A 20,057-nucleotide genomic window follows, 5' to 3' on the forward strand; every position below is an offset into this window, starting at 1 on the left:
ACGGGTCTAGGGACAAGCTGCCCAGCTGAGGCGGGGGGGCATTACTTGGGGAGGGGGCAGGGGGGGCGCGGGATGTGGGTTTGGCAGCACTGGGAGCGGGAGCTCTGCCCTGCTGCTGCTTGCAAGGGCGCTGCACGCTGCCTGGGAGCTGGGGCAGCTCCACGTGTCAGCCAGAGCCCAGCAGCACTCAGCCCCAGGGGCCCCAGCTCTCCAGCAGCGTGCCACACCTGCTGAGCCACGCTGCACACGTGCCATGGGGTAGCTGCCATGCGGGTGCCAGTTGGGGGGAGCGCAATCCTTGCCACTCCCCACTGTGCGGGGGGCTCTGCCACAAGTACCCAGAGGCCCTGATCCCACTTCTGCGTCTAGTGAGTGCGGGACTTTATTTTATTTAAATTTTTTTTAATGTGATGGGAGGCTGGGGCCGGGCAGGGCAGCCATGGGGGCTTCTCCCGTGGCTCCCCCCACCCAGGGAGAGGCAGGCACAGCTGGAGCAGCCGTGGGAGAACCTGCAGCCACCCGCCTGTGCCTGCTTCTGTGCCACCCGTGGGAGAACCGGCAGCCACCCGCCTGTGCCTGCTTCTGTGCCACCCGTGGGAGAACCTGCAGCCACCCGGCTGTGCCTGCTTCTCCCCAGCTGATCGGAATCACCAAATCTTTCCGAATCAGCGCCGAATCTTCTGAAGCAGATTCAGCCAAATTGATTCATATTCAGTGATCCAAATCTCCGAATCGAATCACTGTCCTCCAAATTGGCTGAATCCCAATCAAATACTTCCCTATTCGCACAGGCCTAGTGCTTGTTACCTTTTAAAAAAAAGGTAACATGCATTGTGGGTTGGTCTATGCTACTAATTCTGGTGCCAAAGCTCTGTCGCCTTAGGGTGTGAAAAGATCACAGCCATTAGTTCGCGTACCTTTGCCAGCCACCTGCCCCCCTGCTGCTAGATGCAGCTCTGCTGACAGAAGGGAGCTTCTGTTCAGGGAATTGTCACTACGCTACAAGTTAGCACAAGACAGCCCTGCCAAAGCGTAGGGAATGAGCCAATTTCCATGCTTAGGTGCCCTTGTCACCTCACAGTCCAAAACTGGGAAAGCATCTCTACATAAAGAGATCATTTTTAAGGACTGAACTGATATATGTAGAAAACTAAAACTTTTCTTAAATCACTGGAGAGAGAGGGACTTTTTCACACATTTTACTACAGAATACATAATCTCCCTCTCTCTCGCTTCCTGCATTTCCAGCTACGCCCGTGCTACTCTCTAATAGATTAGCATAAACCTGGTGAGAAATCAGGGTGAGGCATAACATGTTTAAGTTTGTTTTTAAGCTAAAATATAGTTTTGCTTAAAATCTAGTGGTTTTTAGTAACAAAAAAATAGATAACTGAAAACTAAAAAGCTAAAGATGCGAGGAGGATTGTGTCATTTCTTAAGTTCTTTTGTTATTCCCTGAACGCACATTTCTTTAACACTGCATCTCTTAATTGTATGTTGTCACAAACTCCTTCTGAACTGCATTAGCTAGCTTAATCAAATTTGGTAAAAATAGTAGAAAAGATCATTCTGTATTACTTGGCCACCTTATATTTTAAAAGAAGCTACTTCTGTGGGCTTCAATAGGTGTCCTGCAAATTCTATAACATTCCCTTTTCCTCTTCCTCTGAGTTAAGCCATCTGTAGAAAAAGCTTGTCCACTTCTGATGAACAAAGGCTGAAAATCAAAACCTTATTAGTGGAACACAGGCATATACTGTAACTTCATCCTGATTTGTTTTCAGATAAAAGGATGGGTTTTGCCTTTCTTTCCCAGAGACATAAGTAACCTATAGGGAGGATTTAATTCATTTTGCTACTAGACTGCAAACATCTTTTCCCCAGAACAAGTGACAACAAAATACCAATATTCTGATGCTTAAATTTGTAAGTGAGAGATCAAGAGCCCAAACTTGAAAAACTAGTTTTAGTCACCAGAGAGTCTGTTATAAAGTGGGCCGAATGCCGCGCTCACCTTAAAGAGCCCGAGAGTTTCTTTCCAGTACAGAAAAAGAGCCCTAGGTGAAGGACATGAAATCTGGACAAATTCTGTGATATCCAAGGGCTTGTTTTGTTGTGGGGAAGGTACTTGAAACCCTCCTGTCCTAATAGTGACAAAGGGAGTAGGCAATAGGCAATAGGGAGAGCCCCCCGCATGCACACATCATACTGATTTGAAAGCCAAAAGAGAATAAATCAATGAACCCCCCAAAAAAGGAACACACTGACTGCAACCACAGAGCTAGAATAAAATTACCTTGAGCTATTACTGACAAAAGAGGCAGGCTGGAGTACAGCGTGGTGGCAACTTTGCACTGTACCCGAGTGCCCACAGAACTGAAACTTGGGAGCACAAATCAGGGTTTCTCTCTCTCTCTATTGGCATCACTCCCAAGGAAATACAGAAAGAAAAAACAGAAAGAAAACAAAATAATAATAAAGCACAAAAGGATACAGACATAAAAGCAAACAGTCCACTACCTGGGAGGAGACACACAGACAAAGGAAGTGAGGAACCTTTCATGCTATGTAAATATATGTAGTTGAAAAGCTTTCCTACATTTCAAGGAAGCTAATTAAGAATACTGTTTTGATTTATTTATTGCTTGAATCTTGAAACCCAGTTGTTAAAATGTCCATGAAAATTCAGCATAACAGAAGTATGAACAGCATATACACCACGGGGTGTGCCAAAAGCAGTTAAAATAATTCCCTGGGGAACAATGCAAAGTGTAAGAAAGGTAAGAGTTGTCTTTGCAAAAGTGGTGGGAGAAGGGGAGGGGGCAAAACAACCAGACTCTCTCATCTGGGAAGCATGTGTTTTTGGACTTGTAAGAGTTGAATTTAAAAAAAAAAAAACAACCTGATTCTTCACCTTCAAGAGTCATATAATTCAACAAAAAATGGAATTTCAAATTGCGAGTGGGTCCAGACAACAGCAAAACTAAAGTCATTATGTACCTTTTTTTTTTTTTTTTTGATGAGTCTGAAAAGGTTTCAACCAAGTCTACATAAACAAACGCGGAGGGTGCTGCTCCTCTGGCATTAACAGTCTGCATTCAATCGCACTCTTATTGCCTCTACTCAATCATCAAAGAATAGTTACCTAGACAGGAAAGCGTGATGCTGGGTTATAGTATCACAGTCATAGGTGGATGAGTCACTCTGTTTCCGTGGCAACGGTTGCCTTGGTTCCTCATCCTCCATAATTCCCGAGATGTCAATATTGCTTTTGCTTAGGCGTTTGCTGCCACCCAGATTGGAGTCCTCTGCTAAGAGGGGATTATCCTTCAAAGGACGAACAAAGCAAAAAGAAGATTTATGCGGTGACCAAAATAAAACAGAGCTAATATGGAGCAGTTGCATTCATGCATTTGATCTTACATGATCCAAGAAATGGTGGAATTGTTAACTTTCCTCTCTACAAGGGGAGGAAAATAAGGGAACTGTGAAAGGAACAAGGGTCTGATCATCTTTTTGTTGTCTCACCTAGAAACAAGGGCAGAGAATGGAAAGCAGAAGCAACTATAGGACGGCAACAGGCCCGACAGGAAGCCCGAATCCAATTGACTTCAATAGTTTGTAGAGCACTCTATAAATACTTAATCAAACTCATAAGGAGCCCAATCCAACTGAACATAGCACAAATGATATATAATGTGCGTCAGCAGATCAGCATTCCCTGCCTCCCAGATGTGGGACCTGATTGTGAAAGATGCTGAACATCTGTAGATCCTAAGATAAAGCCAGTCCTTTACACAGGACTGGAAAATAATTCAATTGCTCATGTTTCTCACCCTTTCCAGGTTCTGCCAGCAGCCTCCAACCCTTGCCCTGGACTTGGTTACAATGGGCAATGTATTACTTGTAAACAAATCCATGATGGTCAAAGCAAACGTATATGGGCCAAACCCACCAGTGCACGTGTGACATTTGCCTGTGTAAGGCCTGAAAGGATTTGGTCCCAAGTTAGTATTGCATCCAAATCATTTGTAACCTATTTTATGCTTGGTTTCTGCAAACAAGGAGCACATGAGAAAGTGCCCAAACATCTATTTTAATAGAATTACAAGCATGCAAAAAGCAGTATAGTGCACTGAGAAAACCTTCTAAGACAATGAACCTCTTGTAATTGTCTAATTATCAGTTCTCACCCATATCCTGTTAGCTCATATAATGCAGTGTTAGCATTCATGGGCTGATACGATACAACCAACATTATCATCTTAATAACTCCTGCAAAAGATTGGTTTTGTGTCAGCATGCTTATAGAAACAATTGGTACAACAGCTGGAAATCACTACCAATCAGAGCAACATGCAGTTGGGATTCTCAAAAAGTTTTTTTTTCTTTATTACTACATCTCCCAGTAACAAGTAACAAAATAAAGACAATGCCAAATATCCTGTTAAAGTTCTTTGAAGACTCAGGGCCCTTCTGACTTAACACTGAAGCTATGCGTAATGCAACAGCTAGCCTCATCCCTCAGAGCCTGCGTGGAGTAGCTGCTACTGATAATGAGCACGAGGGCCTTCAAAGCAGGGGCTGGAGATCTGAAAGGGTCATATAGGAGCAGACGGCTCCGAATACTGATGAAGGGAGAGCTCGCTGCGGTTGGAAGCAGGCACTGCTTTGGCAGATGCAATGTTAAAACAAAAAAGTCCTTGTCTAGCATGAGCAGAGAACACCACGGATCCCATTTGAATGTATACCATGGGCGGCACAAAATAAACCTGCAGTCTCATATGGGGACTCTTATTATCTCATCAGTATTTTTAATAGCTTTTCTTAGCAGGGTAGTGAGTTTCCAAAATCAAAATTCCCCACTGCCAATATGTTCCCCAGCAGAATTCCTTTAGCAGCAGTCATTCTGAAAAGCAGAGGGGAATATCACTTCTTTTCCTGTTCAGACACCATCATGATCTCAAATTAATTCCCAAATCTAAGTAACTGGCCTAATAACTTTGGTGAACTGTCACTGTTCTGTAGCTTGGTCACAAGTAGCTGCACTGTGAATGAACATCTACATTGTGATTTTCTTCAGTGCGATTTCCACAAATATTCGGCGATCATTGCTTATAATCCAGGCTTGATAGTCCAGAAAACAGTGTCAGCATTGCCAACTCTCAGGATTTATCACAAACCTGGCCCGTGGTTTGAGTTAGAGTTAATCAGGGGCCAGGTAGATGTGCAATTAAGGGCATAATGGCTTCTGATGTGCAATCCCCACACATGCATAGCAGGAGGGGTGACTGCATCGAGCATCAGATCCCATCTCGCCACATTGCCCATCCAAGAGAAGTCCAGGATCCTGATCCTGGGATCCCTCTACAGGGGCAATATGGCAAGCTTCCATGGCTGAGAGCTCAGAGCAGCTGATTAAGCAACTAGTGGTTAATCACGTCTTAAGTGTAACGTGTGCCAGGGCCTCAGATATAGATGGTGGTGTCAGGTGACTATTACAAAACATTAACTTTAATTTAAAACAACAAAAGCCAAAAGCTCCATGAGCTTCTAAACCATCTGGACTCGAGAGAGTCTTGAAAGCAAGGACCCCAGAAGGTACAGAAGCTGCAAAATCTCAAAATTATTATTTTTTTAAATCTCCCCACTTTTTTTTTTTTTTTTTCTTTTTCAGGATGATTCAATGCATGGTTCTGAAAAAGACCAAATACAAAATGCTTGCTCCCATCTAAACCCATGTGTAGACAATTTTGTGTGGTATTGCTGAAGTAGCTAGAGAGAATGCTCTGCAAAGGAACAACCTGCAGCAGTGGCAGGTAAAATCATCTTAATCATTTGAAAATGAGCAGCTTTTCCTATCTTCCTACTGGGCTTCCATTCTCCTTGCACCAGGACTTCTTCAGCATTACTGGGCCATCTCTGCAAAATGACTTTTTGCACAGCTTGACAAATTTTAGAGCTCTACTGAAAGTATTGCCTACAGAGTGCAATGCAGTGCTGTGGAGACAGCTGGGCTGTTCAGGGCTAGCTGTGGTAGTGATAGCCTCACAGATGCATTATTAATGTTGTACTCTGCCCAGGGAAGCAGGATATATTAGCCTGGATGAGTGTCACGCTGTATGTCCACAATACCTCTGGTACCTGAGCTAGCTCATGCACTGCGCCATGCAGAGGTACCCTGAGTGGAAAACACCCAGACTTCCTTCTTCTACTGCGTTGCTACAAATAAAATGGAAGTTGGCATTTCAATTGCACACATTTGATACTGGGCATTTCATTCTTCTCCGAGATGTGGTAGGGTGCTTGTGCTCTTTTTATGCAGAAAAAAAACACCATATTGCCTGCAGAAAAAAACCCTCCTTCAAATAAGTATCAGTTAGTTTTAGATTAGATTTTACATGAGTGAAACTCCACTTACAGAGCACACACATGTCCGATGAGGTTCTGGAGGGGGGGTTGCATGGCAGGGATCAGTAGTTCTGAAAGGGAAAGGGATTAACTATTCTTCCCCTAGTGAAGTCTGCCAGCTGCTGGCTAATGACTGCACTGGAGGGAAGGGTTCAAACTCTACCCCTGTACCGCATAAAAACTATTCTTTCCTGACCCAGTTTTCTGACACATGGCTCTCTCCAGCATCCTCTTTGGGACACAGTGGGATCATACATGGAAGCGCTTCTAAAATTTCTTACTCATTTCTCACCCTAAGGTCTTCAGCATCCTAGCTGGTTCAAACAGAGAACTGCTCCTTTTGAAAAAACTTGCCATTTAAGTAGACAAACTGATAAAAGGCTGGATAAAAAGTGAAACCGCTCTTGTTCTATTGAGGGGAAACTGAGGCACAGAGGGAGTAAGAGACTTGCCCAACATCACACAGGAAGCCTGTGGACTAATTGGAATTTAAATCTTGAGCCACAAAGAAAACGCGTGCGCAGCTAAAGCGTGCACAGCGCTCTCCGCTTTGCACTGTGCCACTGCAGCATTTCAAAGTCCCCCATAAAACCGAGGTAACATTATACAGGCCCAGGAAAAGACTTCCCTCAGCCAGTGTGGTCAGGCCTAACTTACTGTAAACTGCTATGCAAGTTCCTTGCTGTCAAGTTATGTCAGACACGCAACCCTATAGAGCAAAGCCTGCAGTTTACCTCTAGTGTAAGCTTGCCCATGCCGCTAATTGGCCTCAATGCTGCCCTGCAATAATGACCATGAGGACCAGTTAGACCATCTACCTTTCCAGTAATGACTCCGTCTGCTGAGAATAGTTAGTTAGTAAGGCAGCTAAGGTAACTACCTTTCTAAAAGGGAAAGGCAGGACACATGCCTGCCTTCTTCCTGCAGCCGCACAGCCGGAGTGGAGTGGAGCAGAGCAGGGGGTGGATGCGGGCTGCCCGGCATGGGATCAAAGCGCCCTGCTTTGCTGCCTTTCCCTGGGAGCCCCACACAGGATGCGCACTCCCTGCCCACTTGGCGGCAGCAGGGGGTACAACTCTGCACCACCGCTGCCCCCGCTGCTACCAGGTGCTTGCCATGGCAGTGTGGCCAGCACAGGGCCCCTTGGGCATAGCAGCAGGGTGGGGAGCCCCAAGCCCACAGTGGGCAGCCTGCATGTCCCCACCCTGCGCACACAGCTGGGGGGAGGACATGTGCCCCCGCCCCATACTCCCTGCCCCCTGGACAAGCCACCCGTGGCTCCGTCCTGCTCCACACCCTGGCACCATGCACCTCCTTGGCTGGGCATTGCCTCCAGCCCCTGCCCCACTCCCTCCCTCACTGTGGGAGCCTCAATTGGCTCCCCTGCCCCCCCCCATAGACTTACCTGCAGGCAGCTGCTCTCCATGCTTCCTAGCCATGTGCGTGGGCACACAGCCACATGGGACACCCCCCGTGTCCCACTCCCAGAAGCCCTAAGCAGGCTGGAACTCTGCCAGCCTGCAAGGGGAAACCTGCCACTTCCCGCATATCCTCACGAGTCCAAGGCAAATGCTGTCCTGAAGTCACGCAGCCCAGGACCGGGACTTTAAGTTCCCATGCTGGGACTGCCCCATCCAATTAGGGATGGGTGGTCCTCCTAAGGGGGGAGTAGGGGCAGTCAGTGCCAATGACAGGTCTTTGTCCAGCCAATGCCCTGGCAACAAAACTGAGACCAATTTCAATTCACAAATGAGAGCAAACAGCCATTAGATGGGAAAGGCTTTCAGTCACAATTGACCTAGGTCAGGCATTCACCAGTTGCCAGAGGGTGAAAGGATCTATTACCTAGTAATTGATCCACCCAAGCCATCCAGTCCTGTGAAACAACAATAACTTCTCTGGTCACTTTTGTGGCAGTATCACTATCAATTTGTGCAGAACCACTGCCAGTGGAAGCACATAACAGTCACTGACACTTGAGAAACCCTATACATGGTACAAAAATGGTTATGTACAATAAGACTAAGATAAAGGTGATGTGGTTCATAGAATCATAGGAAAAATAGGGCTGGAAGAGACCTCAGGAGGTCACATCTAGTCCAACCCCCTGCCCAAAGCAGGACCAGCCCCAACTAGATCACCCCAGCCAAGGCTTTGTCCAGCCAGGCCTTAAAAACCTCCAAGGATGGAGATTCCACCACTCTCTGGGTAACCTGTTCCAGTGCTTCACTACCCTCCTAGTGAGAAAGTTTTTCCTATATCCAACCTAAACTTCCTTTGCTGCAACTTGAGACCATTGCTGCTTGTTCTGTCATCTGCCACCACTGGGAACAGTCCAGCTCCATCCTCTTCTGAACCCCCTTCAGGGAGTTGAAGGCTGCTATTAAATCCCCTTTCAGTCTTCTCTTCTCCAGACTAAATAAATTCAGTTCCCTCAGCCTCTCCTCATATGTCATGTCCACCAGCCCCGAACCATTTTTGTTGCCCTCCGCTGGACTCTCTCCAATTTGTCCACATCTTTTGTGTAGTGGGGAGCCCAAAAGTGGACACAGCACTCCAGATGTGGCCTCACCAGTGCTGAATAGAGGGAAATGATCACTTCCTTCAGTCTGCTGGCAACGCACCTACCAATGCAGCCCAATATGCTGTTAGCCTTCTTTGCAACAAGGACACACTGTTGGCTCATATTCAGCTTATTGTCCACTCTAACCCCCAGGTCCTTTTCTGCAGACCTGCTGCTTAGCTAGTCGGAGTCCCAAGCCTGTACTGGTGCATGGGACTGTTCTGTCCCAAGTGCAGGACTTCGCACTTGTCCTGTTAAACCTCATGACATTTGTTTTGGTCCAATCCTCCAATTTGTCTAGGTCGCTCTGAATCCTAGCCCTACCCTCCAGCATATCTACTACTCCCCCCAGCTTGGTGTCATCTGGGAACTTGCTTAGGGTGCACTCTATGCCATCTTCCAGATTGTTAATGAAGATATTGAACTGGCTTCAGGACCAACCTCTGGGGCACTCCACTTGATACCGGCTGACAACTAGACCTTGAGCCATTGATCACTACCTGTTGAGCCAGATGATCCAGCTAGCTTTCTATCCACCTTACCATCCATTCATCCAACACATACTTCCTTAGTTTCAATTTAGGTACAAGTTAGCAGCATCCTAATCCAGGGCTGATTCTTAATCCTATGCAACATGGCCAATTTGTGTTTTCAAAGATGAGTCAAGCAGCACTGCTGAAGTTTAAATCTCGTTGGTTTAAACACCTCGAGTCACATTCAGGGTCAGTTGTCTCTGGTATGCTGCACAGGAACACTAGGCCAATTTGTCACAGTTATTTTAACAGTACCCGGAAGCAGCACTGAGAAATAAATAAAACAATGGCTAGAAAAAGAAATCAGAAAACATCTCATATTAGAAGAAAGCTGTTGAGACTCCTGACAATATTATTTATTTCCATTTAAAAGATTCAAAAACCCACTGGCCAAAGCTGTGGGCACCATAAGAAGCCATTAACAATTCAACTGAATCTCGGCATCATTCAAATGATCAGTTCAATGGAAGCTCAGCTAGCCACCTATGAACTTGTCTGCCTCTTCATCCTTGTAAGAATCAAACCCTTAGCCATCTCCAGTAACCCTATCAAACAAATGTCCGCTTCTACAAGACCTTGAATCCTGCAAAATGCTCTTTTGCCCGCAGCAGCAAAAAAAGAGCATCATTCTTCTCTTCTGTGAGGCAACGTATCTTAGGGAGCAGGAATTTGTACAGGAATTTGGAGACAAGGGCTAGATTTATGGGCCAGCTCTATGACTGGCCTGGGTCATTTAGGGTGCCTGCAGACATGTTGCGAGGCTGCTCTGATGTTGGAGCAGACTCGATTTATCACGGCTGCTGGAGTGTGGTAATTACGGCACTCCAGCCAGCCTCTGCATCTTGTGCATCAGCATCCCCGTGCCTCAAAATGGTGCCAGGGATGCTTTAATTAAAGCTCGTCGAACGAGCTTTAGCTCTAGCGCCTCCACTGCTCTTTTGAAGCACAGGGATGCTGATGCATGAAATGCTGCAGCGCTTTAATTTGAGCGGCTCTCAGCATCACTGTAATTAAAGCATCCTCCCCCTCCCCCGGAGCATGTATAAAAGGTGCTCTTAGTCTCTAGCTGTAAAATGGGGATAATCAATACTGACCTCCTTTATTAAGTACTTCCAGATGCATATTGCTACATACTCTGTAGCAGGGGTGGGCAAAATGTGGCCCACCAGGCCATTGTATCTGGCCTGCGGGGCCCCTAAAAAATTTAGAAAATTAATATTATCTGCCCTGAGCTACCTGTCATGCGACCCGCAATGGCTTGCCAAAACTCAGTAAGCGGCCCTCCACACAAAATAATTGCCCGCCCCTGCTCTGTAGGCATTAATACTGTTAGCCTGGTCAGAGCAGAATGCCACTTACTGTATTTCCCTAGATTTCCGCAGTGTGCAAACAACTCCTCAAATACTGCTTTCACTAGTCTTATCCACGTAAGAGTAGAGAACACAAATTTCTCTCTGTGTATGATGAAAATTCATACTGTAATTCTCCTCTGAGTTATTCTGTGTGCACTAGGACTCAAAAGATGAGAGAAATGAAGATGGTATATGTTAGCGCTGCTGCAGGGGAATTTTGTCACTATTTCTATTATAATTCCCTATTTACATTTCCATAACACATTAACACCCCCTCTCTCAATAAAAGTTGCTAGAGCTTACGGCTGTGAGCCATTCAGAGAATATAACGTGCAGTGCGTTACCCATCTAACTTATTACTATAAAACATTGGAAATGGCTGGTGTATGAAGGGAGCTATATAAACCTAATTTATTCTATTTTTAGAGTTCTTAACTAGACCATAAAATGCTTCTCTGGGTTCTGGTTTAGAGTACAGGATTCCCAGCCTCATATGCAATTAGTTTCATCCTGCAAATGCCTCTATACTTGGCAACTAAAATAATTCTATTTTACTTATTTCTCCTGCTCTCTCAAGCTCCTCCCCCAACATCAGCTGTCTTTATACCATGATCCTTGGTAGTGACTGAAGGTCACTAACTCTTATTCTACCCAGGCCAACAGACCACCATCAGCAACAGCTGTTGGCCAAGTGATAACGATACCACTGGGAACAATTTCCTCGATTTTGAGAGGTGATGAAGAACACACAATGGCTTCTGAGCTTATTTCTGGACTGCGCTAGAAGTTAAATGGTAAGCCAGCTGGCAAGGTTTGCCAACACTGCTTTCAGTGGTCTGAGACTGGCCTGTTTTGCAAGCGAAATACAGGTGAAAAAGACCATCTGCCCTCACTAGCAAGCTCAGGTGGCCAAGTTGCAGACCAGCACCTTATTCCTTAGACCCTAGCCTGGCTGCTGTGCACAACACCTCTCCAACAATTTGCACTCCTAAGATCAGACTCCTGCAGTTGCTTTGAGGCAGGCCTTTATGAAGCCCCAGGCAGAACTGGCTGCAGGACCATGACTGCATTTCCTGACCTGAGCTTTCTGTGATATGTCTCATACTGGGATGCTTAAGGGCTGGACATTGGAAATCTAAAAAAACGGAACCAACATGGTGGTTCATTATAGGACTACATACTGTCTTGCCAGTACTTGGACAACATCTGGTTTCTTTAAAAAAAAAAGTCATTCTGATCTTCTTTAATACTCTTCACGCCTGGTTCTCAAAATGCTGAACAAAGATGCTTAGCATCATTACTTCCATTTTAGAGGTATTGAGAACGTAACACAAAAGGACGTGCCCCTGGTAACAAAGCCAGCCAGGTCTTTGAATCCTGGCTTCACTCCCTCATGTCCTGATGCTTAAGTAGATTTATTTTAAAAGGATTATTTGAATTCATCCTAGACCTTTCCCTCCTCCCCCACCCTGCTGCATATGCGTACAATTATGCCATTTGAATATTAATCTTTAAAAGCACCCTGATAATTCTGCTGCTTCTCTCACAAACTACTTTTCTGAGCAGATTTTCCATCTCCAAAAATATCAGAATTTCATATTCTTCATTAGAACAGGGTCCAACAAGAGGCATCAAGGTGCACTTCATGGTTTGTTCACCCACTCCTCCAGAGACTGGCATTCCTCGGTCTAATCCTTCTCATGAGCCATTAAAAGAGACTCTTGAACATGTCTTAAAGCTGCATTAGCCTCCAGCAGCATTAAGAAATTCCAGATGCTATGGGGAAGAATTAAAAGCAGCAGATTTTAACAGCAGACAGTCTGCAGACATGTGAACTTTGAGGCAAAGTTGGGGGCAAAAATCTTGAGCAGATGGCACACTGGGTCAGCTGTGAACAAATGAGCAGGGCATTGAGCATTGAAAGGCAGGAAGGTAAAAAAAAAGCATGAGAAAAAAATGTCCCATCTGATTCAGGGATAAACTGGCCACTTGTAGAGGAGAACTAAATAGCTTCTGGGAGTTGGTTTTAAAGAGTTACAGACATATGATACACATCAGGAGAGTTGGATTTGCCAAGGCTTAACCCATTTGTATCCATGGCTTATTATGGGAAGAAGATAGCTTTAAACCCGCAGTTAGATACCAAAAAAGTGCTCTGTTTCTCCCCCACCCCAAAGATGTGGCAGGGAAGCCATTGCTTACAGCCTGGGAACATGATGAAACACAGGAGTAAGGCCTGGTCCTCTACCAAAGAATTGTCACTGGGAATTAAAAGCGGAAATGTTTGCTAGCAATGCACTTCACCATGCCTTTGTACTTGTTCTTGCAAGCAGCTGCTTTATCTGCTTTATCTTTAGATACACCCTGGGACATTTACCTGTGGGTTTTTTCTTACCTGTATGCTGCTGATGCTCCCTCTCCTGCTACTGTTCTGACTCTCGCCGGCTGCACTGGCACTATAGCAAATGGCATCGAACCCCAAAATTCCTCCAATGCAGTCACCAATGAGGCAGACCTGTAGAAATGAGAGGTTACATGGGACGTACTCGAAGGTATTTTCCAGCTATAATTCCTATAAATCCAATAGCAGCCTGGAAGCAATTATGGCTCCCTGACCCTGACCACCTGAATGCATTAGCCTTGAAAGAGAGAGAGCAGCTTGGGGGCTACTCAAAATCATACCACAGGTGCCGAGGATCCACTGGTTCCAGTTCCAGTAGGTACTGGCATGGTGTCACCTTGCCATGTCTCTCCTCTCCCCCACACCCCAGGTGTTCCTTATGCCAAGGGCTGCTGGCACAGGGACTCTTTCCACCAACTTTATACCGGCAAAGATCTCCCTTCATCAGACAAAAATCCTTCCTGGATACTTACGGCCAGAATCCAGTCCAAAGGGTTTGGATCTCCAGGGAATCTGGCCCAACGATCTAACATACCCTTTAGATTCATATGAGCTGTTCACTTCTTCCCAAATGCATAAAGGGGGCTAAAAAAGATCGTTGGAAAAATGAAAATATGCTGCTGTTCATTGGTCAAAGCCCGGGAGCAAAAAATGGCAAGAGAGGGTTGCAGTGGGGAGGATGCATCACCCTGGCATGTAAAGGTGTAGGGCATTTTTACACATGCTCCTGGAGTGGGAGGAAAAGGGAGGGCACTTTAATTAGTATGGCTCCAAGGGACACGCTAATTAAAGCAGCATCTCATGTATCAGCATCCCCATGCTTCAAAATGGTGGTGGAGGTGCTTTAACTAGCTTGTCAAACAAGCTTCAGTTAAAGTGCCGCCACTGCCATTTGAAAGTGTGGGGATGCCAATATATGAGACACGGAGGCTGGCTGGAGCGCTTTAATTAGCACACGAACTAAATCGAGCCTGCTCCCACACGCTGTAATTACAGCACATTGGAGCAGCCACCCCGCACATGTACAGGCACCTTTAGTATTCAGATCAAAGTCTTTGGATGGAGTTTGAAACGTCTGGGGAAAGGAAACTCATTAGTGTGGGGCCAGGAAAACCTCCATTTCTCACTGTAGTCCAACACGTGGCAGCGAGGCTGTTCTAGCAAGTTGCCATCAAAAGGCAAACACTGAAAAATGCAGGCAAGTCCTCCTTTAGGGCATCTTCTACTTCCATAACAATTCCCAGTCCCAAAGCCTTAAATAGCATTCACTTCTATGACGTTCAGCATACTAACAACATTTTAATAGTCACTTTTGACTCAAAACACTATCCCCATCAATGTTTCATAAGGTCCCTTCCAGCTTTGTGTGAATCTGTGAATGTCTGCAGCAAAGACCTGAACAATTTCAGGCTACATTTAATCCTATCTCTAAGTTCACTTTTCCGTATGTGGAGGATAAATGACATATAGTCCCCATGATAATGTTGTTTTTGTTGCCTCGGGTTGGTCTCAGTTTTCATTTTGAGGGAGGTGTAGGGGCTCAGAGTAAGATCGGAGACCAGCTGTGTGGGTCGCTGTATACAACATAGCAAGAGGGAGTTCTCTGCTGAGGGCAGTTTGCAACGTAAATAGGTTGGACAGAGAAATGGTGGAAGAGGAAACAACCCAGAGAGGCAGAGGTGAGAAAAGGTCAGAAAGCAGGTGAGTGGGATCATCTGGAATACATCAAGGCCCCAGACTCCCAGTCCAGTGCTACTAGGTCGTATTTTTTCACTAAAAGACTAGTGTAATGAATGCAAAAAATCTAGAATGCTTGGTTCCAAAATGAGAATGACAGTGTAGAAAATGTCACTTTTTCCCTTTAAGAAAACCAGCTCTTCTCCTGATTATGGGGAAATATGCAGAGCATGTCCGCTCTCCCAGATGAAATATTAATATGTGCTTTGCAAAAAAAAATAAAAGGGGGGGGTGGTTCTTTATGCCTTTTCTGTGGCTTTGGCATAAAGAAAAACAAACCTCATAACATTAAATTTCTACTGGAAAAAAAGATCTGTTTTTATAATTATCTCTGTAACTGGCATAATTTTTCTTTGCATAATTTCACCTTTCATAATGTCCCATCATTGTGGCTGGGTTATTTTTATGTTCCAAGCAAGAACCGTTTACTATGGATATTAAACTCGCTACAAACCAAATTTTAGTTTAAAAGGCTCCAATATGCCACAGCATAATCCTATTATGGTTATGAAAAAAATTATTTGTTTGTGTAATAAGACGTATGCTTTCCTCAGAAGATTACACTGTATCTTCATATTAAAAATCTTTTCTGAAATATCCCCGTACTTCAGACAACTGTATCTATTTAGCGCTTCGGAAGGACACAGCACAAAACAAATCTGAGCACCTAACGCTGGGTAATGAGTTTATCCTCCATGAAGCTGGGAATATTACCCTTTTGAAGCTAGGGGGCTTTGGCACACACAATTGTGCTACAAAGTCCATGACAGCTTTTCAATCAAGTTCGTGGGAATCTGGATCAAGCCCAGAGGAAGTGATTTTACCCCTGATCACAACGGTGGCAGGACCGAGAACTGAACCCTGCTTGCCCAAGACCCAGCATAACGTCTCAGGCTGCAGTTTTATTGTCATTGTGACGAGCGGGAGTATATCAGCACAATTGATTCCCTACAGCCCGATACAGGAAATCTTTCCATCTCCATCACCTGCAGGCTGGGCCACAACCAGGGCTCCTAGGCACTGCACTCATAGACAGTATGGTAAGCACTCAGGAATCAGACTGGCTGGGAGAAAAAGTATTAGCATTTTCTATTAACTACCTAAGTTCACATCTGACAGATGCTGCTCTGATTTCAGAAAGCATCTAACTCGCCCTGGGCACTTAACGGGCAGTTTTGCACACAGTTATTTCCATGCTAACGTTTCATCATTGCATTCTCAGTGTCATCTCCACATCAGCGACTTGATGCACTTGACACAAATCAGGAACGGCCTAAAATTATGGCAAACCGGCTTTGCCTGAAGCATTTGTCTTGGATGCAACAGCAGACTGTCCTACCTGTCCATTAAAACCAGCCCCATCCGCAGACTTGAGAAATTCGTTGTAAACTTGGTTGGCTCTGCTAATCACCATGGCAACTGCATCTTGGTACTGAGGGGATGAAATGGCCAGCAAGGGCAAGGCAGCCAGTGGGATATGGTCTTCACTACTGCTGAGGCAGTTTTCATCATAGCTGTAGGGATTGAGACTAAAGAAGAAGACAGCGCGATCAGAAAAATGCAACAAAAGGAAGCACATAGCATTCTCCACCAACGTCAGCATTTGAACAGAAGTGGTCTGGGCTATTCAGGTTCAACACAAAATGATACAAAAATGGAACAATGCCACGCTAAAAAACCCATACATTAAAAAAAAACAACCCCAAAACCTAGGGTTTCTTGTGTTGGTAAAGCTACCTTAGATTATTAGAGCAGAGGGCACTGCTACAAATCTAAATTTACTCTTCCCCCACTCACACTTCTTTTCATTACAGAATAAAGCAAATAAAATCAAAGGTAGCAAACAAATTACCCTGTTTCATGTATTAAAATACCGTTGCCTTCAAAATAAGTGGCTCTGACTGACATCATTGAAAGAAGAATACTATTTTTAGAGACGAAACCTTGCATCAAGTTTGTGTAAACAATTTTAACTGAAATCTTAGATTTTAGACCAAATGTTGCCTGACAACAGCCCTTTAAAAGAGATAGAACAAAACCAGCCTGTTATTGAGCAAGGATATAAAAGGAGTTTTAAAAACGAACAGCTTATTGCCATATTGAAAGACATGCCAACTAGCATTATAGCAAACCAACATTTAGATTTCCTAAATACTGGTTTTCCACCATTTAAGATTTCAGCCCTGCAAGTCTCCCAGTACTAACCTGTCATTAATGCCTTGGGTGATTTTTGTTTTTTGTTGGTTTGGTTTGGGGGTTTTTTAGGGTGAAGGAGAAAACCACAACCAGAATGCAAAACCTGTATGTCATATCACCTTATGCCAGATTCTCTCAATGCAAATTAATGCACCTTTAGAGACTAGAATGAGGCCAAAAGAACTTTGAAAATTAAGCTGGATTTCATCCAAGGCTGCAGGGGTGAAAGATAAATACATAAGAACGGTACTTTGCATTTACCCTCCCAAGATCTCAGAGCATTTTAATTAAAAAACAAGGCAGCTAAACAGTGTTATACAGATGGAAAAACAAGCACAGGGCTACCGGGTCAGGTTTTCAAAAGAGCTCAGGGCCAAATGTTTAAGTGTAGGCATCTAAAACTAAAGGCGTGTGATCTAGCTGCTCAGCCACCACAGCCTGATTGCTTAACCGAATGTGGCAAAGAGAAATGGAACAAAAGGAAGTTCTGCATCCAGGAAAGGGGAGGCTTGAGCTAACAGTCAAGATGAGAAAGCAACCAGATCTCCAACTAGAGGAAGCCGTAGGGCAGAGTCTACTTAAAGATGCCCGTAACTTTTTCCTGTAACCGATTGAAATACATTAGCTGGCCAGCTACTGTTGTGGCTCCTTTAGTACATTCATTTTTAGAGCACTGCAGAGTCTAAGTGAGGGGAATTTAAATGGCACAATTACTCACAAACCTCCCAGATGCTTTTAAATCTGCAACTCTAAATCCTATTCTCCCACTCTAATAGTCCCCTCTCATGCTAGGTTGACCTGGGTTGCTGTCTCCCTTTAAGCCAGTGGCTCTCAAACTCTTTAGATGTAAGGCACCTACCCAGCTGGAAAATGCCAGCTCTTAACTTTCTTTTTTACTATTGTAAAATAATAGAGCAGTTCCAATGCAAAAGAACTCAAAGACCCAACAGGTCAGAATATTTTTGACACTATATAAGTATAAATAAATAAATAATAAAGATAGATAGATAGATAGATAGATAGATAGATAGATAGATAGATAGATAGATAGATAGATAGATAGATAGATAGATATGGTTCCAACCCCTGGGATGCGGGGGTCATATTTTTTTTTTATATTTTTTTTCTTTTTTTTTCTTTTTTTTACTTTGATTCCTGTTTGAAACCTCTGGGTTTATCTTGTGAATCAGGTGTAGGTGTTGGCATGCCTAACTGCTAATACTGCTTGGCACCCTTAAAAAGATCTCATGGCTCATAACTGAGAACCTCTGTTTAAGGATCTGTAATAACACAACTCTGCACTACAACTCCTCTCACCTGTCGGTCTCAAAGTGCATAATCGCCATTAAGCATGCCTCCTCCTGGCCCTTGGGGTTCAGTACAGTTTTACAACTGGTATGATTTTGCCCTACACAAGTATGATTTTGCCCTGGTAGGAAGGGCTTCTAAATAGATATATAAGGATTGCCAGGCTGGCTCAGATTTGAAGTCCAGCACCATCCATTCAAGAGCAGTCAAGAGAACGTTTCCACACCCTGTAGTAGGTTGGTACCTGGTCGAACAGAAGTACCATTACTCCCTAAAGCCTACGGTCCCTGACCCAGGCCAGGACTGCACTCTGCACAGGTGCAGAACAAGGCAACTCTCCCTGCCCCAAGGAACTTCCAGCGACGCTGCAGTAAGCAACAAACCATGTTGCGTTTCCGAAACAGATCCATCATCAGTACGTACTCCCGTTGCATTTGCCCCAAAGATCAGCAACAGGCAAACGGAGTGGGGAGATGGAAACAAAATGAGACCCAACAGCAGCAGCTTCCCAAACACGACTATCACCACCTCTGCACTTCGCTTGCTCGCTGCTTTCCTGTCTTCCTGACTCATATCTTCATGGATTCTCCTTAGCATCAGGTCTCCATGTGCTTCTCTGTGCCTAGTACCATGGGGTCCATACTCCAGTAGGGGTTTTTAGGTGCTATCATATTCAAAAGTATGCAGTTTGACATAAGACTGGGGCTTTGGCCCTGTCAACACCTGTGTGCTAAAGACATGGCAGCATCATTTAGAAGAACAGAACTACCTATAAACACTTAAATACCATGGTCAGTCTGCAGTCTTGCTTCAAGCCTCACTGAAAATTTCCACGCTTGGCCTGTGCTAAGGCACTTGAGTGACAGATATTTTGCATCTTAAGAAGGACAACAGCTTTTATGTCCGGGAGCTCTGTTGCTTTGCCAGGCTGCATCAATTTATCAATTAACATGGCTTCACCCTGCCAGCTGATTAGACCATCCAAATGCAAAGCAGGCAGAGATCTCTGAATATAAATTGATAACCAAAAAATAAAGGAAAAATAAAACTGAAACTTAAAAACATATTAAATAAAAGGCCCTGTTGGCCAGAATGATTGACAAATGATACCATTACAAGGAAAATGTGTTTCGAAAGCATGATTTACATGTTTGCTTCTGAATAATATTGTTTGTTATACAGAAAGAGCAAGATGCAAATCAAATTCACAAGAGAAATACCCACAGCTGAGCACATTCAAAAAATAAGTAGCCAGCAACATAAATGTTCAGGAGTGGTTAAAGGAATCTGGATCAGGCTGGTACTGAGCAATTAATTACCTGGTAAATTAATCACAAATAATTAGCTGGCTTAGAAAAACAAGAGCTTATTTTTCTTTTATTGTAGGGGCTAAAGCAGGGGAGACTTGTGCTGCTGCTGGAAAGGGGAGGGTGGGGGAAAGCAAGCAGCACTTCAAGAAATTATGATGAAACAGAAGATAGGCAGGATGCCAGGGGACAAACCCAAAGCCTTGTTAACTTGGTGCACTGGCAACAGGCTGGAAGAGACTCTTCCAA

At 44.5% G+C, this 20,057-nt stretch overlaps 1 protein-coding gene across 4 annotated transcripts in view; it reads right to left on the bottom strand.

Annotated features, from left to right (window-relative positions):
* Nucleotides 1-20,057, bottom strand: part of PITPNM3 (PITPNM family member 3) — a 317,984-nt gene that overhangs the window by 47,570 nt on the left and 250,357 nt on the right. For all 4 annotated transcript variants that reach the window (XM_059717443.1, XM_059717442.1, XM_059717441.1 and 1 more), the window contains 3 exons: nucleotides 16,337-16,526; nucleotides 13,255-13,374; nucleotides 3,146-3,327 (listed from right to left, as the gene is read on the bottom strand). In XM_059717443.1, the coding sequence (XP_059573426.1) occupies nucleotides 3,146-3,327; nucleotides 13,255-13,374; nucleotides 16,337-16,526 (492 nt within the window). The remainder of the gene's footprint in view (nucleotides 1-3,145; nucleotides 3,328-13,254; nucleotides 13,375-16,336; nucleotides 16,527-20,057) is intronic.

The sequence above is a fragment of the Alligator mississippiensis genome, chromosome 14 (assembly GCF_030867095.1).
Source record: "Alligator mississippiensis isolate rAllMis1 chromosome 14, rAllMis1, whole genome shotgun sequence".
Lineage (NCBI taxonomy): Eukaryota > Metazoa > Chordata > Crocodylia > Alligatoridae > Alligator > Alligator mississippiensis.